Source organism: Sphaeramia orbicularis, chromosome 3, assembly GCF_902148855.1.
Source record: "Sphaeramia orbicularis chromosome 3, fSphaOr1.1, whole genome shotgun sequence".
NCBI lineage: Eukaryota > Metazoa > Chordata > Actinopteri > Kurtiformes > Apogonidae > Sphaeramia > Sphaeramia orbicularis.
In genome coordinates, this window is record NC_043959.1 from 18055291 (window position 1) to 18080689 (window position 25399).

Below are 25399 nucleotides of genomic sequence, written 5' to 3' on the forward strand. Positions count from 1 at the left end.
AGTGGCGACATGTTGAATTGTACTTATATTTTGTGTGTTTTCCACCCATACATCTGCAGCATTTTTAAGCATTTCATGGCTAGGACACAAAAGCTCAGTTTAATATAGACAAAAAGTCAGAAAAGAGAATTATTTGTTTAAGAAATACTAGAAGCTACGACGGTGTATTAGGGCCACATGAGAAAATAAAAAGGCTTGTCACTATGAGAATAAAGTTGTTATATTTCGAGAATAAAATCATAATATAATGAGTATGAAGTCATAGTTAAAAAAAAAACAAACTCATTATTTAACGAGAAGAAAGTCTTACTTTTATGAGATTAAAGTCATGATATTTTGAAAATTTCAACAGAGTTTCCGGTTTTACAGCAAACGCAACAAGCAAAACAGCAACTTTCACCTCTGTTGGACTCCAAAACTTGCAGCAGAATCCTCAGTTTCTTGAGAAATAACAAACCCTCTCTGTATTTCTCTCTGGTGTAACTACCGATAGCCCTGCAGACGACCACTTCATCAGTTCCTCCTCCACAAAAGAGGCAATTTGCTCCAAATCAGTTTGGTTCTTACGACAAAACAAATCCAAATGTATGCAAACTGGCTTCAAAGTCCTTAGTCTAATAATAATGTGTTGATGAGGGGATAGGCTCAGTAGTTGGCCTTTGTGTGTAAACCCCAAATAAAAGTAGAACTTCACAAAATGTTCCAAGTCCTCCATTATTCAATGAGTGGGTACAGCTTTACTCTCATTATATTATGACGTTATTTTCAAAATATTACAACTTTATTCTCATTAAATAATGAGTTTTTTTAAAACTACAACTTTATTGTCATTATATTACGACTTTATTCTCGTAGTGACAAGCGTTTTTATTTTCTTATGTGGCCCTAATATGCCATCGTAAGAAATAAAGACTGGGGAGATTTACTCAGACAGGCACAAACCAGTTAGATGTGAAAATACTTAGTTTTTACTCTCTTTTGTTGTAGTTTTGGATTTGATTTATTTATTTTGTGTGACACAAAATTAGATTTCCTTGCAGTCTCTAATGTGTGAAAAAATGAAATAGTGTGAAAGTTGTGAAAATATTTGACTTACTTTTCTGCACCTCATCACCAGAGTCCTGCATAGAGACAACAAATACAGTGTATATAAGTTCAGAGCTACTGAGACGTATTCAAACACTTCACTGCTCTGAATGTGAATTATGTGCATCAGAGGTGAAACGTTGTATCCTTTGACTCACCGGCTTCGGTACAGGCTGAGGCAACATGCGACCAATCTCACTGACGATCCAGCCCATCATACTGCGAACACACAAACGGCACCTTAAAATCTTGTTCTGCTCTAAAAACAAACCCTAAAACATAGCAATTTATTGTTTTTGTTGTATGTCTTACAAATTATTGCAAATCTCTTTATTCACTAGTCATTGTTATGAATAAATTTTACTTGACTAACACTCTTACTTTTATTTTAGGACAATTGATGCTACAAATAATAATGTCTTTTCATCCACGAGGTCACTAGTATCCCATCTTTGGGTTATATTTGAGCCACATTTACACTGTTTTATTTTAGGTTGCTTTTGAGCCATAAGTTAAACATAAAGATCTGACACATTTTGACCTTTTACACATTTAATATATACTGATACCACTGTGCTATAGCTTCCTCTGTGTACCTATTTCCTTTTTTCCTCTCCTGTTAATATGTTTAATCTAATCAAGGCCCAATAATTTTCTTTGTCAGAGCTTTAAAATCCATCAGAGGTTTTTCTTTAATGGTTAATTAACCCTTTAACCCCATGACGTGTCTATGGTGAGTGTTCTGAATGTATGATTTATTTTAAATATTCGTAAAAATTCAACCGTTTACTCAATAAGAAAAAATTCCACATGGGCTGACAAAATAGACTTTGTTCTTTCCACAGACATCTGAGCATGCTCAGTGCACCCTCCACCACCTGTGGAATGGGAGGTGAAACACAGAGCAGTGAGTGAGACCGACTCACCATAAAAATAGATGGTTTGGGCTTTTTTTGTTTTGTTTTATTCTACACCATTTTCCTTGTGGTTTGTCTTCACTGTTGTTTCATGTGTTGTGGTGATTTTCATTTATTTATTTATTTTTTACCGTGTTTTTACTGAATTTGGACTTTGTAACTGCTTTTTGGAGTTCAACTAAGTGCCAAAAAGCACTTGGACTGATTTAGGAAAAAATAGCCCAAAACTAAAACTACTGGGCCCAAATTCAAATCCTTGTTGTTGTTCAGTGTGTTCCAGGTCACAGTTGATGTTCGACATCCTAAATCTCTTATTGATGTACATTCTGAGTGCCTTATTTAGTCCAGACCTGTCAAACTCCAATTCCTCTCTTTGTCTTTCTGTTATTCCACCTGTTTTGACCCTAAAACACACAGTAAAACAAAACCACCAAAAGAGAAGGAACACAGCAGCTTTTATGAACCTGAAACAGACGCTAATTCACATGTCTTAGGGGTTAAAGGGTTAATTTAATAACAATAACCTTTTTACATAAACCTTCTCTTTATAGCACTCGAAGTGAATTGTTTTGTGTTTATAGCTCCTAGCTGGGCAGCACATTTGGTCATTAATGCGCTGAGGCTATAAAGGGCATGCACTGTTTATTAATGTTTTGCTTGTTAATAAAAAGTAATATTACTGTATGCTGGTATTCATCATAAATATAAGCATGATAGGAACAGGCTTAATCCTCTCTCCATGAAACAAGGATAATGATTTTGTAATAATGCATAAACATCTCAAACTCCAAATTGGGAGGTTTTCTAGTTTAGATACGATAATGTGAATTTAATATCAAAAAAATAAGGTTTTTGAGAGTTTCCAGCTAAACCTGTGTCCTTTCCTGCTCATGTAAAGTTCAATGAACATGTTTCCACCTACTTGGACTGTGGTGCAGGATCATTAGAAGGCCTGGGTGAGACAACAATAAAACATAATAGTGTTTAACAAATATACTTAGTTCTATATGTCATTTTGGCCTTTCAAGTGGACATATGCTGGATTTTTCCAAGTCCATTTTTTATTTTGGTAGACTCCTCAAAAATTTTAACTCCTTTATTAATTTACCTAATTTTGACGTTTTTGTTTGTGAGGACTTTGTCATTTTTATAACATGCCTCACTTCTCCACATGCAAAATTTTCACCAAACTTACTTATCCCCAACATTATATGCACTGAAATACATTGGATTTGAAGGAAAACATTGAAAGCTGGTTATTCGTGATGATCAGTCACATCTTGTTAAAGTCCGGTTACATTAAATACACTTCTGTTCGAGGTGCTCATAGTTGGTTTTATTATCTGCCCATTGTAAGAGCATGTAGTTTAATGGGATATAAATGGGACAAATAACACAGAGAGTTTTTTCCCCTTATTCCACAATGATTTTGGATAATACTAAACCTGTCTCCAGTGTTTGCACAGAGTTACTGAAGTGTGGAGAGAGGACTGGTAATGAAAGATGAAGTGGTATGAATATATATGGTCTCATTCAGAGCTAGGTTTTCTGAGGGAAAATGATTATTGGAGGGGGTTAAGCAAATCTACACTTTGCCAAGGGGTAAGTGCAAATATTAGAATCAACAGCTTTAAAGACCAATAACATTTGTAGGTGTTCATGGTGAAAACACTGATAAATTAAATTAGCTAAATATTTGTGGCACATCTCAAAATGCCAGATTTGAAAGCCTTTTTCATCATTCAGTTTTTCATCAAATTGAAGTTCAGACACATTTTATGACGCTGCAGATGTTGTCAGTGTTCTTGTTAACGAGCTGACATACAGGCTAAGATCGACTCCCTGACTGATGTCTAACTGGGGACACCACCGTCTAAGTTGGTCCACCTTAGTATCTCGGCCTGGCTGAAGCCAGTGGCATCCTCTCAAACCTACTTCTCAGCTTCTGGAGCTGGTTTTGGAGCTGGAGCTGGAGGCGGAGGTTCTGGTGGTGGAGCTTCAACTACGAATGAGGGGAAACACTCTGCGTTACATCTTTCCTCTTACACTTGAAAAAAACATCGACAGGTGAATACAGGTAAGATTAAATGTAAAAGGGTACCTTTAACTGGAGCTGGGGCTGGGGCTGGGGCTGGGGCTGGGGCTGGAGCTGGAGCTGGAGCTGGAGCTGGAGCAGGGGTTTCATTCTTCACAGGACCCGAGGAAGGCTGAGGAACCACCTTCTCAATTCCCTGCTTAAACCAGTCCATCATACTGTGAAATAAACATATTTAAATTATTAAACTCATGGCTGATATCTCCCCTTGGTATCAACAGAGTTATACTTTTATTCTATGATAATATGGTCACTTTAATCAATAACTCAAGTAAGAGATGGTTCATAAGCTCAGTGCTAAATATTTTCAGTATATAGTGCCTTCCTTTGTAACATGTTAATAAAGTTGATAAAGTGTTAATAAAGTTGTAAAATGTAGTTTTCAAAGGTTCTCACAATTTGATGTTTCTATGTTGGCAGCTTTATTAAAAAATACTTATTATTTATCATAGAACTTGCTTATGAACATATTGAATGTCATTAAACATAAATTAAAAAGCACTTTGAATAATAAGTGTGCATTTAAGTCTGGGAGATAAGTTCATACCTTGGTGGAACTGACGGCTTGTTGTCAGTTTTTTCTGTTTTCTCCTCAGTTTTTGGTTTCACCTCCACTACAGTAACCTGAGGCTTTGGAGGTGGAGCTGAATTACAACAAAAGCTTCAGGTTAAGATCCATTTTACATTGGGTAACACTCAGTGTGAATCTGCAGGATCCAGAGCTGTCTCACCTGGTGCTGGTGCTGGTTCTGGTGGTGGTGCTGGTGCTGGTGCAGGTGGTGCCGGTGCTGGTGCAGCAGGTGCTGGACACACCTGAGGAGAAACAAACACAGGTAAGTACACTGACCAGAGCTGGGCTGTAGGCTCAGTTTTTTTTTTTAGTTTTCGGTTACTGCAGGATTTCTGTGGTGTTTAACCCGTAAAGACCTAAATAGCCACTGGCGACTCAAACCATCTACTGATCTAAACTGTTTAATACCTGTTGATCCGCTAACCCTATCAATACATGTCAATAATTGATGTAAAAGACAGCTTGTCATCTTTTCCTGGTCATCAGATATGACCCATTTGGACGTTCAGAGGCTCCATAGTGAATGAGAAAACCCCGTCATCTTCTATAACATTTGAGACACTTGTTTATGTTCAGTTACTGACATATTTTGCTGAAAAAGTCCCTTTCTCTTCAGTTTTCTCTGTTTCTGATATAACAACCCTCAACTTTAATCTGTGCTTTAATGAACATCTACATGATCAGTGAATTAAGCATAGGAAAATAAATGATTTTCACTGAAAAAATGCCAAATTCAAAAGATAAGATTATAATAAATAGGGTTAAATAGAGAGAAAAAATCATTTGGGAGTTGCCATAGAAGTAACACTAGGTCTTTATGGGTTAATAAATCTGGTGCAATCCAGAATATCAGCCACTGCTCCCACAAAAAGTCTTAATGTCAACTTGAGCGAGTGTTAAAAAAAAAAAAAAGTTGCAACAGTGCTGTGATGGCAAAGTGAGGCAGCGGGGGCAATGGCATCAAATATAGAAAAATTGTAGTTTTAATTTCATTTAATTATTTTCATTTATTTATGTACTTATTTTTTATCACCCCCCATTTTCCTCCTTTTTTTTTTTTTCTCTCTCCCACATCACAACAGTCACACCGCATACACATCTTACACACTCCACCACACACAAAACATTTACACAACCAAGACAGGACATTGATTCATACTGCTGACTGACATTTTGTTCCTTTTGTATATTACATGCCATATATCTTAACCCCCACCCCTTCCCCCACATTATGATGATTTAATGTAAATGTAAATATTGTATAATACTGTACATGTAGTTTCCTTGTCACTTGGTGTTGCTTCAATAAAGGTTTAAAAAAAAAAAAAAAACTTGAGCGAGTGTTGCAGTTGAGTTGAAGAGGCTCCTCCCCTGTCAGGACGGTTTTCTATGTGCAGATACTATTTGTGCAGTTACATCACACGCACATCTTTAGTTTAGGTTTGGAGACAAATGAAACGTAATCTACATATCTGTTGTCATACCTCAGCTGGCTGCTTCACATCAGGATGAGGAATAACTTTCTCCAGACCCTGAGCGATCCATGCTATCATTCCCTTACTGTGAATAAAACAGAAGTTACCACCACTGAAAATATCTCCCTGTATAAATCTAAAGACTTTAAAGCACAGCATATGATAATCATATAATACAACTAGTATGTCCAACTCCACTGGACATCTGTGTGCTCATGAAGCCGCTCACTATTTGGCACTCTGACCGCTGAAAGGTTTAGAAGATGGCAAACTACTTGTTGTCACTTTAAATAGCAGCACTACTTGGCATCCCGTCAACTCAAGGGTTTGTAGAGCAGCTCACAATTTGATATCCTGTTAAATAATGTGATGTAAGGCAGCTCACTATTTGGCATCCTGTTTGTAGGTTGGGATATAAAACAGATCACTACTTGTTATAGTGCATAGTAATGGTTCACTATTTGGCATCCTGTTTGGAAAGGGATTTGCAAAGCATCTCACAATTCGGCATCCTTCTGTTAAGGTGACAGCTTTGTAAAGAAGCAGCTCACACAATTTGGCATCTTAGAGGGTTTATATATTGGTTCTACATAGGTTTTGTATGGCTCACTATTGGGCAAGCAGCCTACTCATATATTAATGTAAAGCATCTCACTACTTGGCACATTTTCTTCTTTAAAAAGCCTATAATAAAAGGTCAGTATTTGGCATCTTTACTGCTGCTACTGAGTACAGAGGCTCACTATTTGGCAGCCTGGTTTTTAATAGGCTATAAAATGGCTCATTATTTGGCATTTAGAGCTGCTGGTTGTTAGAGTAACCATTACTCACTCTTCTTCTGCTTTACTGTCATTGGCAGAGGGGAGAAAACACATATTAGTTAACTAGTTCCACTTTAACTCAGTGGTTCTCAGTCTTTGTAATACATTGGTCTTGTGACCATTTAGGTGACAACCACTGTGATGGTGGTGGGTTCATTTGTTATCCAGACATTCTTTAGCAAGAAAAAATATGTCATTCCAATTAGTGCTATTCTGCAATGCAAATTAAAAAAAAATTAAAAATGACTAAAAAATAAAGTTATTTTTCTGAGCTATTACATTTTGAAGGTCAATAATGTAATCACACAATGACAGCTACACAAACTGAATTTACCTGGTCGTATTTTCTTCCTATGAATGCAGATAATCATAAAAGAAAAGACCACACGGAAATATTATTACTAAGTTCACGTAATGTGAGTTTAAAGAAATCTTTGCAGCTTGATAAAGACACAGTTGGGTCCGTGACCTCACCTTGTTTACAGAGTTTGCTCGGGTCACTTTGGGTGAGGATGCCGGCTGAGGCAGAGTGCTGCTGATCCATGTCAACACACCAGGCTGAGAGCTGGGAACAGAGAACCCTCACTATTACCTTCACTGTTATTTAGACTGTGTTCATTTATGAAGTCAAACGAATGTATAAAATGTAAGAAATATTTCAACAAAATTAAATTAATTTCTGTGACACTCTAGAGCACAGGCAAGTCAGATAAATCAGGCTACACAAACAGGGACAGCACTGTACAGATTAATGGCTGCTGGTGGTCTGTACATACATGCTTTTAATTGAATATGCAATAACCTGTTCTACCTCCCAGTACTTTTATTTATTTTTTTTTCTGATACAGTACTCTATTTTACAAGTGTGTATCTGTATCTGTCTGTGCTCTAACTGTTTTTATATGTTTTAGCTGTGTTTATGTTTTGTTTCTGTTTTTGTTCATGTCTTTTTCTGGATTCCGTGACTCAGGGAAACGCACAAGAATTCCAATGTACCTATACTGCAATGTATTTGTGCAAATGGCAAATACAGTCTATTCTATTCTATTCTATTCTATTCTATTCTATTCTATTCTATTCTATTCTATTCTATTCTATTCTATTCTATTCTATTCCATTCTATTCTATTCTACAATGGATTTGTAGGAAATAACACAAGTACTGACAATCACTTTACTGATGTAATATCACTGACAGAATCAGTTCAACTCACCTGTTTGCCTCTGCTACGTGTCCGTCTTGCTTTGGTTTGTCAGCTTTTGAAACAATCATACAAAATAAATGGCAGTTGAACACATAGAAAACATATACTATTATGCTTGGATGTAGATTTTAGGGACATCTGCCTACTAATATTATAGTGAACTACTGGAGTAGATGTTATTTGTAATAAACCAATTAGTCCAAAGCTAGGTCATTTTAAAATGAAAACCTGCAGCCTTCCTACTGTAGAAAATATTGTTGACTGTAGTAAAATTCTGTCATCTGTACGCTAACAGGTCAAGTTGTTACAAATATGTAGGGATATGAACTTATAAAGTACTGTGCCAAAGTATTAAGCAGCTTTTAGTTTTGCTGTTTTTGCAGGGTTGAAATGGACATGTGTCTATTTCTAACAAGAACTAAACAGATTCTAAACAGGCAGAATTAGTGTGAGCTCCATTTAGTCATGCATTTTGGTTTTCATACCGTTTATGTATTTGCTGTATATTCCAGTAGAACATATATTACTAAAAGATTAAAGATTCAAGGTATTTATTACAGTGGTTCCCAATCTTTTTTGGTTCGTGACCCCATTTTAACATCACAAATTTCTGGCGACCCCAGACATTCAAAGCAATTGTTTTTTTGTTTTTTTTGCTAAAATTAACTTGTTTTCAATCATGTAACAGTTTGCTATATTATGTTGCAAATAAACATTAATTTTAGATGACATTTAATCTATAAAATGTATATTTTTCTGGACAGAGGCAGAAAAGCCAGGTGTAGATTACTGCACAAAGTGAGAATTTGATTTTCCTTGGTCAGGATATGTACAGTCAGTCCAGCTTGGATTTACAAGGCTGACAATTAATACTGAACAAACAAGAACTCAAACTATGAATTATGAAAGAGCTGCAGCATCTGAAACTGACCACAATGAACATTTGACAGATAAACAGAACCACAGTGCTTCAGTTTCAGACTCACAGTTTGTCTCTCTCAACTCACCATATATTTTTTATTAGTAAGTTTTTTATTTTCATTTTTATCAATTACTAGAAATTTCAGGCAACCCCATTTGAATTCCAGGCGACCCCATGTGGGGTCCTTACCCCAAGGCTGAAAAACACTACTTTATTGTCATGTGTACAGTAAAGAAACAAGATTCCCTGTACAATGAAAATCTTACTTTGCTGCCCATACTGAATGCCACAAGAATTCAACATAAGTATAAAGTATAAGTATAAAAATTGGAATGACTGAAAGACTGTGATATGTGAGATATGTCATGCATTTCAGGAAAAAAAAGAATATTTTAGAAGCTATATGGGATCATCTGGACAGAGAAATGGATAAAGGAGCATCTGGGGCATTCTGAAGGTGTGTAATATAACACAAGATTATTTCAGAAAACATCCAGAGTTGAGGATTTACTGAATCCAAACGGACATCACATTAATATCATAATATTCATAGTGTGCATTTCATTATTGTGCAGATACATCCTGTTAGAAATACACACATGTCCATTACAACTCTTCAAAACCAACCATGTTAAAGGCTGCACAGAACTGTATAAAACAAGTGTTAAATCAAATGAAAATGTCACCATGAATGAACTGTTTCATATAAAGAAAACACAGGAGCAGGCTTCAGACTGATAAGGACACAGGTGCATACTCAGAGTTTCAGGTGAGGTCATAAATGTGAATTATAGGTTATGAATTATAGACTTAAGTGGTAAATACAACCTTATATAAAACAAGTTGGTCCTATTCACTCAATGATGAAAACTGCCTTCAAACATACATGTGGACTTGTATGGTCAATACATATCATATGTGGTTGTGGTTGTGTCCTTGTCAGTGTTGATATGTGGGAAAACTTACCTTCATTTTTGCACTCATCTTTAAATGTCACTTTCTTGTCCTGTTCAGATCAGAACAATATTTTCATCATATTACAAAATGTTTAAAATACTTTCATGCAGAATTTAAAACACACAAATGCAGCCAATGTCCAATCAAACAGCATTATCGAAGGGGGGTGGCTTACAGCAGCAGGCGGGGCGGCAGGGGGCGGAGCTGGAGGGGCAACTGGAGCAGGAGGAGGTGGGGCTGCGGCTGGTTTCTCCTCCTTTTTCTCTTCAGCATTTTTGGACGGAGGCTCAGGCGGCTGGGGCACGACCTTGACCACCCAGCTCAACATCCTGAATCAGAGGAGAGACACAAACAGACACCACCCCGGGATATCAGACACTATCAAATAATCACACATTAAAGCCACTTAAAGTTCTGCTTATATGAGGAAATGCTTTAGGAAAGTCACATGTGCTTCAAATATTCTCATCAAAACTAAAATGTTATGTTTAACTTGTTTTACATGTATTGTGTGCAAACTCAGTTGTGATGTTCATTCAGGTTATTAATTAATAGACTCATGTTGGTTAAAAACCTCACACTGACATTGAATGAGCATGTTTTTAAAGAATACATTTCTTTAGCTTGCAGTGTAGAAAAGAGGTTTGTGACTTGATGACAATAGTCAAATACTCAACCTAAAGCCAAACCAGTTGAGAACCACGTTTGTAAAACTCTGACGTTTCCTACCTACAGCAGATACTTTACACACAACAATGAAAACTTAATGAGCACAAACAAATATCTGTAAATGTAAACGGTTAACCCTGTAAAGCCTGAACCATTAAATCACTGACAGAAAATTCCAGTTCTTTGAAACTGGAACCTTTCTTGGTTCTTCTGAACAACCAAAAAAATGTTTGTTCAAATATCAGTTTCCATGTATGAGTTTCAATTTTGTATCATATTTGATCCATTGGGTCTCAATGCTCAAATATTATCATTTTTGAACAAACAAAAACATAATATAACACAAACATGTCAAACAAATTGGTAATTCCTTTTCCAAATTGGCAAAGTTCTGCCACGTTCCTCATTAATGACAGTCTTGTAGTGTCACAGGAAAGGCCTCTGGGGAATGAATTCCTCCCCCTAGTGGATTATCTGTGTATTGCATGTATCTAATTGTATGCCATACATCAGGTTTTTCTAGAAAAAAAAATACCACACTGATCATGTAGAGGGCTGTAAAACTCATGGATCAAATATGACATGTTTGGCATTATAGGGTTAAGGTGGTTTTGTGTACTCAGTGCTTCTCTGAATGCAGGACTCCATCACTAAAGAAATCTAAGAGCAGGCATTAAAAAGATAGAGCATGAAGTAGACCTAATTTTACAATTAACTTCTTAATAAACATAACACAACTGGAATAACCCCTGGTCTAAACCCGACATCAACAATAAATTTACATCCATACATTTCATTTATATTCTCATACATTGTTAGCTTCATAGCTTAATTGCCTAAGTTATATTTTTAGCTAAATACTAATATCTAGGTAACTTTACTGTCATAACACTGGTGCTTCATTTAATGTGGATATCACAATTTGGCCAAAAATATGACTTAGGCAATTATGCTAAGAGGCTAACGATATACCCGGAGTTACATCAAATTCATAATATTGTGAAATGACATGAATTCCTTCAACCTTGATTTTCTAAAGATGAAACCACAAATGAGTCCATGTGAGTTTAAGATTCAAATAATATTAAATTCCTATGGTAATTTACAGAATAAACTCAAAAATCCTTTCTCTACTAGGTGTACAACTGTCTGTCTTCTCTGTACTGCTTAATGGAGTTAAGATCATGTCTGGCTGAGTGTCACTTTGAATTAGAACTGACTGGACATGACCCTAATCCTCCACAGAGGAGGTCTGGACCTGAAACCAGCTGTGTCACTGCACATTCATTTATCAATCATAACCGCTCCGTTTAACTCTGCTGGTTGGTGTTTCCAGTTTATTTCTTGTAAGTTTATCTGTTCTGTTTTCAGGTGAGCGGGTCGAACCGCCAGCCTGCTAACTGACAATGCTAACTGATCAGCCAGTCGGTCAGGTAATCAGGTAGTAATTGGTACATGTAAGCAAGTCGGGGAGTCAAACTACCAGTTTAACCTCTACAGTACCACCCAATACACTCAATAGTCGGTGTAAAGTCCTCCCTTTAAAATACATCGATATAAAAATACAGAAGGATCAAATAAACTTAAAGTACCAAGCAAAAGACACATGAACCATCAGCAACTTAAAATAAATATGATGACAGTGAAATATTATTGAGTGGATTTAAAGTAGGAAAATCTGATTTTTTAAGTTAATCAAATACACTTAATAAAGTATAAACATTTTACACATCCAAATCCCATTTAAATGAAAAGTGGATCTAAACTTTACATTTACAATTTATTAAACATTTTCTCATATTGGTTTGTACAATTTAATAAACCTTGCTCCGAGCTTTAATTCTTGCCTCTGAAATATGAGGCTGTAGAAGTATCTTTAAATGGAAATGGTCAAATAAATTACAAATACCTCAAACCTTTATGAATACTAAGAGGCCATAGTAGTGAATTAACTTATTGAATATCAGCAACATCAAAAGTCAGCAAGTCAGCTTCCCATTAAGGCCAGTTCTTCCATCACTCCACATGGCCTGGGATCCTCATTTTCCACCAACAGATGTTTGAGTTTCGAAAGGAGTAGTTCAGCCTTATGCTAAAGGATATATGGCTCCTCTGGCTGTAGGTTGGCTGAGCTAAGGATAAAAACACCAAATGAGGACACAGCTGTCCAGTGCATTCACAGCCTTATTATATGCACTGTTTTTGAGTCATTTCACCGCTGCGTTATTGCGTATATTACATTTTCTTGAGATAATTTAGATTCAATTCGAGAGAACTTTATTGATCCCTAGGGTCCTCATTTTCCCTCAGGAAAATGAGGACCCTTAAGGATTTATAAACTGTGTATTTTAATCTACAGTGTCATATTCTATGACATCATCATGTGTTTGTAGCATCACTGTCCTGTGAGAACCACATATCACTAAAATGTCAATTTTCTATGAGCTCAGAAAAACAGGTGCTTTCTGATGCATTTTTCAGCAAATCCAAGAGAGGTTTTCCATTAGTTAGATTAAGAAGTATGAGAATTTAGACAAAACCATTAAAAGAAACAGTCCATTACAAATATTAAACATAACGGACAGACAGATGGATGGAGGGACAGATGGACGATGAACTGATGACAAGACCCTGCAGCGAGGGCTGAGGGTAAAAACCAAGACATTTAGAGATACATGGTTTTCAATAAACAGGAAGGGGATGAAAAACTGTATTCTGAAAAGAAAGTAAAGCTGTCAGATGAAATGTGGTGAGTAAAGTTCTTTACTAAAAGTAATGTAAAACAGTCCATAACTGGGTAACAAAAATATGTGAAGATCACTGTGGTTTTGTACATAAAAACCACAACAAAAAATTTGCCTTCTCTTTGCAGTTTTATGAGCAGGTGCAACATAATTTCTTCGTTAGGGTCTATTCATTTATAGGAGTTTTCTGTTGTTTTGACCCCCAGATTCGTATATACCAGATAGACGCACCATCAGTCACTGAACTATCAACTAGAACTAAGTCTAAGTGTTTCCTCAAGGACTGACACCAGTTCTGTCCAGACAACCAAGCACAGACCGGCACCGGTTCAATATAATCCAGATTTAGTTTTGGACTGTAGACTGATTTGGACTGAATGTGAGGTCCAGGTATCAGCGTTTGGCCTGAACTGAACCTGGACCAGGTTCTTCTGGGGTGGACTGTAACATGTTAGGATCTAGCTGAACTTTGGTTTCCTGTGGCTCAAACTGTGTCAAACATTTCTTCATAACAGAGACATTCTTGTATTGATTCTTGGTTGTTAGATCTAAGCAAATAGTAGCAAAATGTTAATCTTATAAACCGTTGAATTCTAGATGCATAAAATAGGCACACTGAAAGGACAAAATATATGCAGATAAAATACAGAAATAAAACAATGTAGGATACAGAGAACACTGTGTATTGTACAATTTAAAATAGCTGACTAGCTGTAAAACAAACCTAATTTGAAGCATGACTTTTTTTAAAATGATTTTTTAACATTCACCTGCGCAGTTTGCAACTCCAAACTTGTCTTTTAACTATTGGCAGAATTTGGATAAATTAAAATGTGAATTTTACTATGCTGACTTCAGTGACTGAATTTAGTTTTACCCATGTGTAAGGTGTTTTCATGTCCATGACATGTAGTGCTACTCTACATTTGACAATTCTGATCATTGTAGACTCAACTACACATGAACAGATAAATAAATTTTAAGTTTGACATATAATCATATACACATATTGCTCTTGTATGCACTGAATTTGCTATTTATTACGAATAAATAATGAAGAAACAAACTAAAGCAGTCAGACTCCTTGCAAAAATCTCAATGACGTTAAGTTTTTTTTAAGGCTAAAAATAATAAAATATGCAAAAATGTCTTTCTTTGCTTCCACACTTTTAGAGACCAACATGAAATTTATATCATCTTCACTAATAATTTAAAAATGAGAACAGACCTCTTCAACTTTAACCATTTCTTGAAGCTCATGCAAAAAATCTATGTATTAATAAATATTACTAAATACTTAGTGCAACAGCATTTGTTACTGATTCTTCCATTTCTTTATCTGGAAACACAAAATAAATCCAAAGTGCAGACTGTGCATGACATGAACAAAAAAAATTCTCCAACAAATTATGTATACCATATTAAGTATATTAAGTACATTAAACCTAATGAAAGTATCTCTGCAGAGTTTCCAGAGCCGCAGGTGTCCAGGTAAAAGGGTGTGGGTGGGTGTGGTCTGTGTGTGGGGGTCCTACCTGAGTTCTTCAGTCAGGGTCCAGCAGCATCCCACCGAGCTGAAGCTGTGAAGACCTGCAGGGATCGAAAATGCTGTGGGAGGATTATAGAGGAACTCTGCTAACAGGATTAGTGTGGAAGTGAAGGACAGAGCGGGACAGAGCTGGATGGGACGGGGCTCAGATTACACTCCCAAAAGCTGGAAAGTGAAGAGAACCTCATGGACGACACCCCTCAATCTACACCTACAACCATACAGAAATGTGGGATTTAATCCAAAGCTATATACAGATATCCATATCAGTATTTATATTATACTAATAATTTATATTATGTCTTGACTCAGCACTTTGTTCAAGGCTGAGCTATAATGACAATGTGTTGAACAATGAATACATTAAAGCCCCTGGAAATTGTGCTTGTAAAAGTAAAAATGCAAATCAAAGTTGAGAATCCACAAAAATATGAGTTAAAATAATCATTCATACCACAAAGCACAAAAATAACTTACTCTGTTGTTCAGGCCTGGCAACTTAATAGCTAGCAGCATTAGCCATGTTAACCAGAGCTCAATAATTTTAGCTAAACCTTAAATATAGTCTAATAACATGCTACCACATCACATACATGTAATGTGTAACTTAACTATATCTATGGTCAGCAACTTACATCAGGAATCTGTTTTTGAGAGAGTATATATATATCCACAGTTTACTTAGAGAAAAATATGGCGGTAGTTAGCTAGCTATCAGCTAACATTACCTAATATGCTGGCTCATATGGGCGGGACAAGTGGCTGAATTCATTTTAATGATTGGTTTGTGGAATGAACACTAAATCTCTCCAGTGCCATTGTCAAAAAGTTTTTAAAAACAATATTTAAGATTAAAACCGAGTTTCATACAACCTAGTTTTTAACTTTTACCCAAATAAACTTTAATACTATTTATGTTTAAATATTACTTATTTTAATTTATGAGTAGCATGAGTTTCACACCACAAGGTATTTTTAAGGATGAAACATATATACATACATACATACCAATCTAAGAAAATAAAAGAATGACAAGAAAATAAAGAACTCATGTATCAAAACATTCTTCTGTTATATATTACTAGCGGCATTGTACCCGTGGTGCCATTGAACGATAGCATGAGAGGCTAAAATCGCCCAGCATACCTCACAACATTTGAATATGAACATAAAACTGTGCCTAATAGATAGTCAGGTAATGTTTCTATTCATTTGGCAAGTTTGGTGGCAATCAGGCCTGTGAAGGCTGAGTTAAATCTGTACAAACGCCATCCTGTGCTGCAACATCGATCGGACGGACACAGAATGTGCATTATATAGTAGGATATCTGTTATTATATAATTGGTCATATTTTTAGGCAGGGCAGAGTGATATGGCCAGACATGTAATGATGAAACTGCTCATATCAGGTGATAATTGTTACAAGTCATCATTTGTTTTGAGTTTAAAGGCACATTTTTGGTGCTGACTGAAACTGAAGAAAAACAGATTTGTGGTTTCAATTTATTTGTACAAGACGGAACAATATGGAAATGTTGTGAAGGACATAACAGGATCAAAACATACATAAGAAAAATGTATAGTTATAATGATACTTATCACAATATAAAATTATACCAGGAGAAACTTTTTTTTCAGCCATGTGTGATTTACACTGGGGACATTCCCAGTATATTTTCCTTACAATTGAAATGTTATCCCTTTTTAGTAAAAGAATTAAATTGTTAAATAATTTACTGAGAATTAGTATAAAAACGTGTAAAGTTACTGACAATACATTGAGAAATGTTTATGGTACACAGAATTAATAGGAAAGGGAAATAATTTTCTCATATTCTATCAATGTTAAAACTTAATGCTTTGAATGAGTCATGATGAGTTAAACTTGGTTGTAGCAACAGGACTTTTGTTTGTTGCACAGGTTCTTCTATCTGTATTTCTCAACTCTGCCTTCATTCTGATCCCCCACTATAATACATATACATTTGACAAAATATGACATATCTTTTCCCTATAAACGGAGGACTTGACTGTATAGTTGACACCAGTAGAGAGCTGTGAACAGAATGTGACATAATAATCTTTTTTTTTTTTTTTTTCAAAAAGCATTTTTATTTAACTTTACTCATTTTTTAATAACTTTATTCATTTTTTAATATGTGCTATTTTTCAACTTGTGGAGACTGATCCTCCCACTCCTAACAGGAGCCTTTAGAGAAATCAGGGTCAGAGGAGAATGCAAGTTTCACCCTAGAAATCCAGGTTAAGTCCATAACAACTTTAGCTGTCTATTTACAAAGACTTGTACTTACAGTAGAAACAAAAACAAACTCATAAGTCAGATGGAAAGTGTATCCACTGTCGAAACTGTAGCAAAAATCAAATCTGTTTCAATTTGCTTGAAAAATGTATTAATACATACGCTTTACAAATTATCTTTGCATATTATTCAGTGTAAACATTATGCATAAATCTACGCGTCTATGGAAAGTATTAAATAAAGACTAATAAAAGGGCCAACAGATGCATTGGTTAAAAGAGAAAAATGTGATCCTTTAAAAATACATAAATGGGATTTGTATTGTGTAAAACATTGTCTATAAAAACAAAGTAAATCCTATTAGTGCAGTGTGAGTGTTTACAGCCTGTATGCACGGGTCTGTGCGGCAGTTGGGCGGAGCAGCAGTTGTTTGGGTTTCAGGGATTTGGATTGAGTGTTGTTTTACTGTTAAAATTGGATTGAAGCGTCAGTCCTGATGGCGAAGATCACTGCAAACCGAACAGCTGGAACCTGAATATCATCACATCACACAGTTGACTTAAATAACAATATCATCAGCATAGACACATGGGGCTCTAATAGGTCAAATACAGATCATATTGGTATTTATTTCTTAAAAATGCCACCATGGGTTATTGCAGCAGAAAAAAACACACCAGTAACAGCATCACTGATGGATCTGTTCAAAGTTAAGTGTCATTAGCCATGTCACTGAACCCAGCATATACAACCCAAACCCTGGGACTGATGGACCTACATGGAATGCAGCCACTGTGAATTAATGTAATTACACCAGTTCACCTTCTGCCCTAAAAAGTCCAAATGTCAGTCATCAAAGAGGTCTATATCTATGAAGGCTGACTGTGTTGTTGGAGGATTCTGTTGGGTTTCTGTAAATTGGCTTCAGTCTGGTTTCAACCGGCTCTATATAATTGGTGCTATATAAATAAAATTTGATTTCATTTTAATTTGATTTGTTGTGTCATAGAGAAGAAGCCAGCAGAGATGGGAATGAGATGTTATAAACTGAAAATGTTGTTTACACAGAGATTAAATTTATCTGTCTGATAATATGTGTGTTTTCATTCCCTAATGCTTTCAATTTGAATTTTTAAACAACTTTTCCATTGGATTCAGGTGTGATGGGACAAAAAAACAAGATACCAGATACATCTACCACCTTTGTATCACTTACCAGCAACCTACAATTATATTTAGCAACCAATTGTTTTGTTTCAGTTCATCTTTGTTTCTGAGTGAACGTTCTTTGAAATTTTGCGACATTTTGCCATGTTGTTCCTACATTAAAGCACTTTATTATACCATATTATTATATTGTTCTTATTGATAAAAGTTGATCAATTCTGACTCTGTTCAATAGGTTTGGAGCCTTTTTTACCCTTAAGGCTTCAACAATCCTCAATAGTTTTTAGTGTCACTGGGAAAAATGACTTTTCACCATGTTTTGATTGAAGTGGTCTGTGGTCATCTGTCCAGGAAACATATTTCAAGCACCAATTGTGCGCTATATTATTGTATATATAAACATATATGTACTAATACTTTGTTCAGTTGAGGAAGGGGAGTTACAGTTTAATGGAAAATAGAGGTGACAGGAGGCAGGATCCAATGATGCAAAGAGAATTTAGATGTGTGGATGTAACAAATGACAAAGAAATGAAAAGAAAAATGTAAAAAAAAAAAAGCATGAGGTGAGGTGTGAAGATGAGGATAATACTCCTTAACTGTGTAAAACCATGGAGGAAGATAAATGAGTGCCCCTGAAGTCCCTGGGTTTGTAGGCTGTGATCTGGCTCAGGTAGCTGAAGCACCTGAAGCTCCAATCCTCTGTTTCGCTGACGCTGGACTTAACCTCGTTTGCAGATAATCCTCCTCGGGGCCACATTAACAGCTTTAACCTGGAGACACTGCAATATGCTCTGTGGTGAGGATGGCACCAAAACACTGCTTACACCACAACAGAAACACAACAACAACACGTACTGAACATGACAGACACTCTGGTATATGTAATAAAGAGAAGATGTCACTAATGTTATTGAAGTGGGACGTTTATTCAAAGTATCCACTACACTGAGCTGTAACATCTCAACTTCAGCAAAGTCCAAAAGATGCATTAAACAAACACAATTAAATACAATATATCAAATCAAAACAAAAGTTATCGCTTTCCAGTTTACATTTAGAATTGGTCTAAACCAGACTCTATATTACAGTTAAACATACAGACAGCATGTGTGCATCAACATAAGGTAAGACAAGATAATCTTTCATTTGTCCCATAACAGGCAAATCTGCCGGAAAAAAGGGAACAGTCACCGTGCCATCACCCTGATGGTGTCGAACATGAGAGTTTGGTGTTTTTTTTCTTGGTAACTTAGTGTTAACCTTTTAATCACCAAAGTTACAATATTGTCACAGCCAACATAACTGAATGAAACAGTTTTTTGAAATCTTGATATCAAAATTGAATTTTTAAAAAAGAGAAAATTTCCGGTGCCTAAAGGGTTAATATGGTGAGTTTCACTAATTACTGTTCCCTAGCTCCACCCACTTGTCCAAATATGGGCATTACGGTTATAAAAAAAACAAAGTGACAATCCACAAACCAATACGTGACATCTCAGGACAAATGTATTTTCTCAAAGTCAAGGAAAGTCCTTCACGTCTTCAAAGCTTCAAGCTCTGATCCAATCCAGGCGTCAGAGGATTTTCAAGGATGCTGTGGGAGTCACCAAGCTATTTTAATAATTAATTCAATACCAGTGTCAGATGAGGTAGCAGAGTGAATGTGTAATTTAATTTGGCTTCATTTGTGTTTTCATTAACATCTACTTCATAACTGCGTCATATGACCTTTTCATCTGACACAGTTCTGTCCTTTTCAGTGATCAAACTTGCACATATTCAACTGTTCCTTTCACTCACTTCGTGGAATAGTAGTTTTGTTTATGCAGTATGTTTACTTTTTAACGTTCCCACAGCCTTTGTTGGGCAGCAGTGACCCCCGCAGTTCCGTATATTCCCGCACTCTCCCTCTGTCTTCCCTCCCTCCCTCGGGTCAGTCGAACCCCTCCTCTGGATCCCAACTGTTTGCGTATAAACTGCTCTTCTGCCGTCTTCGTCTGATTGGACGGACCCTATTGAGCCTAACTCTGAGTATAAAAACTGCTCTCTCGCTGCCCCTCATTGGGGTCAGTCCTGCCCCTCAGGACCCCAACTTTCTGTATGAACCGCAACCCCGCTGCCACTGTCGGGTCAAAGGGACCCCCTCAGGATCCCAGCTTTGTGTATAAAACCACTCTCCCCTACTGTCCTTCGTCTGGTGGGTCGGACCCCTCAGGATCCCAGCTTTGTGTATGAACCACTCTTTTGCTGTTTTCATCTGGTCGGTCAGATGGATCCTTTTGAGCCTAACTTTAAGTATAAAAAAAATGTTTAAAGAAGTATAAAAAACTGCTCTCCCGCCGCTGCCCATTGTCGGGATCGGTCAGACCCCACTGGATCCCAACGTTGCATATAAAACCACCTCTCCCTGCTGCCCTTCCTCGGGGTCGGTCATTTGGACCCTACTCCGGATCCTGACTTTGGGCCTGATTTACTAAAGGTTTGAGCGTGTAAAAACATGCATAAACTTGACTGCGCATGCAAAAACACGCTGAAGCTTATCTACTGACAGGACACACCGAGGGTTGCGTCTCTCAAATGGGCAGAATAGCTCCCAATGAAATCAACCCTTTTCTACAACACACCTGATTCAAATGATAAACCTATCACCAAGCTCTGCAGAAGCCTGACAACGACCATCAGGTGGAAGAGGGAAACATCTAAAACATGCAGGACAGTAGCTCTGGAGGACCAGGACTGCACAGTCCTGATGTAACATCTGAGCCCACAGTGCCCTCTGGTGGACACTTTGGTATCTGTTCCATCAGTGTTTCTGCAGTGAAGTGTGAGCATTCAGTAACGTCAGCTGGATTCAGACCAACACAAACCTCTTATCACCACTCCAGTTTGTTAATGGCTATCTAAGCGTCTTCTGCTGCTCACTTCGATACTGATCCAACAGCATCACATCCCATAATTCTACTGAGAGACAGCCTTTGTGTCACCAGGGAAACAAAGGGATATTATTCTAGTATTTGTGTATATTCAGGTATTCAATGTGATGTTCTCAGCACTTTACAAACCTCTGCAGCTCTTGATATACAACGTTCTGTACCAGATAAAGTACGATGGTAAAAGGAATAAAAAACATCTCAATATGTACAAGTGAATCTGAATTAAATACTATTATCATTTATTGTTTCTTACTTGTCAAACTTCAGACCTACTTATTGTAGAAATGTGTCAATTACAAACGTTTCTCCTAATAATATGACAGGAATATGATACCATGAAAAAGTGTATAGTTTTAGGTTTGATAAAATGCACGATTGAATGATTTATCACCGTCTATCATAATATTTTGCTCAGTATTTGCATTTTTAAGTGAAAATGAGGTATTTTCCTGTATTTAATCTACTTTGATCGTGTAGATGTTCATAAAAGCTCAGATTTAAGTTGAGGGTTATTATATGGGTTCTTCTATGAAACTGGTCCTAAAAACAGGACAGAGGAGCTAAAAATTCAAACCAAATGTAGACTAATGTTATGAAGCAAGTTTGGAAGCACTTTGGGTGTATCCTACTATAATGGACAGTCTGCGCATCTTTGTCTGGTGGGTCTTTGTCCAATCAATGTTGCAGCTCAAGAGGGCATTTGTACGGGTTTTCCTCACCCTTCACAGGTCCCATCGCCGCCAAACTCGCCAAATGAATAGAAACATTACCTGACTATCTACTAGGCACAATTTTATGTCCGTATTCAAATGTTGTGAGGTATTCTGGCCGATTTTATCCATCCTGGCTCGCTCAGCCAGGCATGAGAGATGTGACATTCGCGGACGAGTCGAATCTTTTGAATGGCTCTTTTAAGTGAATGATAACCGATTCGTTGTGAGTCGTTCGTTTAGTTCTTATATTCAAATTGCCCACACTGCCTTCATGCTTCACCTGTGTGCCACATGAGTCTGAATTGTCTGCGCTGCCTTCACCTGAACAACTAATGACATCTCAGAGTTTGAGTAGTCCCAGCACACCCCATGCCTTTGAATGCAGCTACGTGCTCAGTTTGACTTAGGAGAGGACTTATCAGTGACAGGCCGACTGACTGGACTGAAGACATTTACCACTGTATCCAGGAGGAGCGACTGAAAAAAGTGGAGATGTGGGATTAACTGAAGGAGCATCTTCTGGCCCTGGTGGCTGCTGTTGCAAAATCATTCGCAATTTATTTGCGTTTAACTGGGTAGGTTCTGCATGTAATGCAAGTGGACACGATGGGTTCTACACCAAACCTGGAATGAGACTGAGATTCATGAAAAACCCATATGTGTGGATTAGAAAAACCACTAGGATCAACATATTTAACACAGTGTCTTGATTTATAGTCTATATAAGACCATTTACGGGCATGTTTTCACATCTAATGCACTGACACCTTGGTAGATTTAATGTCCATATTTGGGTCCTATTTTTGGCCCAATATTTTATTAAAAATCCATTAATTTTGGGATGGCTCAGAGCATTTATCGGAGGTCAACATTAGGTACATCCTGGGGGAAAGTCTAAATTTCTCTTTTATTATTGGGTCTAAAAAAGCTGGCAAAGTGCCAGGTACCAAAATGTACCCAGTTTCATAGAAACACCCATATCAAAAAGGGACTTTTACAGTAAAATACATCATTCACCGAACATAAACCCAATGTGTCCATCCACTGTCTTTGATCCAACTCCATGGGTTTTACTGGTGAATCAATGTTGTAGAAGATGACGATGTTTCCACGGTAACTATGGAGCCTCTGAACGTCCAAATGGGTCATATCTGATGGCCATGAAAAGAGGTAAAACTATATTTTACACCAATTATTGACATGTATTGATAGGATTAATGGAACAACAGTTATTTAACTTTTTTATCAGTAAATGATTTTGGTCGCCAGTGGATGTTTGGGTTTTTATGGGTTAATGTCATCAGCGAGTCACTAGAAACTGCTCTGAAGCTGCACACAGGCCTTCCTCAAAGACATACCTCTGTAATCTGTGGAGCACATGGGTCTGGTGAAATTTAATGCCCGTTATCGCAAACAGGAGCCAGTACCATTATGCTTTAATGTCTTACTGATTAATAAGCCCTGCAAAAAATGCTCGCTGGTACATTTTATTGATTTGTTTTTATTACCTGATGTGTGTTCTCAAATGCCTTTGCTCAGCTCAGCAGTAATGTGCACCCAGTCATTTCCCAGCTGGGGTTTATTTAGATTGAGGTTCCTTCATTTAATGCAGCATTGTTTGTCTTATCTATAAATGATGCAGCTGCATCAGTGTCAAGCTAGTGAATATGCATATTTGTCCCAAAATGCAGTTTTACTGTGTGAATCTGCGTTTGATGTTGATTCTTAAGTTATTAAAACTGTAATAAATGGAATCAAATTCATAGTTGTAAGGTTTGTTTTATTTCAGCATCATTTAATGCGCTGAGTCAACACAGTATAAAGTGGTAAAGTATTAGAGAAAACACTGCCTTTTGTTTATTTAAAGGACCAGCAGAGAGGGATCCTGAAGGAAGTCTACATTATTCAGGACTTCAGAGAGAGCAAAATTTACAACCCGCTGCCCCCAAAAATAAATTAAAATAAAAACAAAAACTTAAATAATGCAAAGAAAAATCAACATGAATAAAACACTAAAATTCTGGGGGGGGGGGGGGGGGGGGGGGGGGTTTATATATATATATATATATATAAATATATACATACATATATATATATATATATATATATATAATTTATTAACAATTCTTAATATACACTCTTAACACAAACACAATAAAAAAAATACATTCACTTGACACATTTTTAGGTCAGAACTATGAAAGAATAGACAAGAACAAAAGACAGACAAAAAGAAAATAACAAATCAACACTCAGGGGTCTGCTACACATTAAATTTAAAATTTAAACCTGTGATTTAATTTTGTTGTTTTGATTAATTTATTGTTTTTCTTTTTCAAATTATTAATGTTGTTCCATTAGGTTTTGAGATCTGTTATTCTAAATTTATAGGGCATATTTTTTTGGCCAAATGATTTTGTGTACATAATATTTAGCTAAAATAATCATTAGATTAATTATATATTTTTCATTAGCTGATTAATTTGGATTAGTGACTACAAGACGAATTTCAAATTTGCTCGAGACAGTTTTGTTTATCTTCTGGGAAATATATTTTCAGAAGTGAAACCAAGAAGGAAGTCACATGAAAACAATCAACAACCATATGTTCATTAGTTTCACCCTCACAGCCACAGAATGTACACGAAAATTACATTAAATGGAGAGACGTTTATCGCGGCGCCATTTTGTATGAATCGCGACACACTTGACCCGGTAATTTCAGTTAACACACATATTCAAATATTCTCTATTAAAATTCATACTCGGGGCCACTCACACAATAATCAACGGGTTTATACTCTTTAGGAATTTGTACTTCACATACCTGTAGAACAGAGAAATAAACACACGGAGCAACTTCACTTCCGTTGACTCAGTCTCGCGCACCCATATGAGGCTAACAAACCGTGACGGCACAAAAGCCGTAAAACAACTGCCGTAAACACAGTCATAGTGAAGCAAAGCGCTCTACTGCCTCCTGCTGGAGTGGAACAGGAACGAAGTCTTAGGTAATCTATTACGGTTTTTACCCTGAAAATACTGCTTACAGACACACTTGTCATGAAAATATTACATGTAAAATTAGAATATAAATAATCACAACTGTGACAACACAATGGTGGCCGTGACAAGGACATGATCCTTTCACATGTTAACAAATACCTGATGATGTTGACTCTGACAGAACAGTGTTTCATGTATGATCCATCTATTTTTTTTATTCAAATCTTATGTCTGGCCCAATTTAGTGTTACTTTGTGCTATATATGGAGGAGCAGCTCCTTCAGCATCAGACTTTTACATCCCCTG

The 25399-nt window shown here is 36.6% G+C and overlaps 1 protein-coding gene across 17 annotated transcripts in view; it reads right to left on the reverse strand.

The window, feature by feature from the left end:
• The window catches only part of cngb1a (cyclic nucleotide gated channel subunit beta 1a), a 51863-nt gene extending 36735 nt beyond the window's left edge, over positions 1–15128 (reverse strand). For 5 of the 17 annotated variants that reach the window (XM_030127774.1, XM_030127767.1, XM_030127737.1 and 2 more), the window contains exons 1-15: positions 14997–15128; positions 10224–10377; positions 10058–10097; positions 8179–8221; positions 7440–7530; positions 7300–7316; positions 6976–6990; positions 6154–6229; positions 4830–4911; positions 4646–4742; positions 4105–4256; positions 3939–4005; positions 2926–2955; positions 1245–1305; positions 1097–1121 (exon numbers count right to left, since the gene is read on the reverse strand). In XM_030127774.1, coding sequence (XP_029983634.1) covers positions 1097–1121; positions 1245–1305; positions 2926–2955; positions 3939–4005; positions 4105–4256; positions 4646–4742; positions 4830–4911; positions 6154–6229; positions 6976–6990; positions 7300–7316; positions 7440–7530; positions 8179–8221; positions 10058–10097; positions 10224–10376 — 949 coding nt within the window. In that variant the 5' untranslated portion in view covers position 10377; positions 14997–15128. The remainder of the gene's footprint in view (positions 1–1096; positions 1122–1244; positions 1306–2925; positions 2956–3938; positions 4006–4104; positions 4257–4645; positions 4743–4829; positions 4912–6153; positions 6230–6975; positions 6991–7299; positions 7317–7439; positions 7531–8178; positions 8222–10057; positions 10098–10223; positions 10378–14996) is intronic. The other 12 variants (XM_030127750.1, XM_030127746.1, XM_030127742.1 and 9 more) reach the window with 12 other exon arrangements.
• Positions 15129–25399: the final 10271 nt, after the last annotated feature.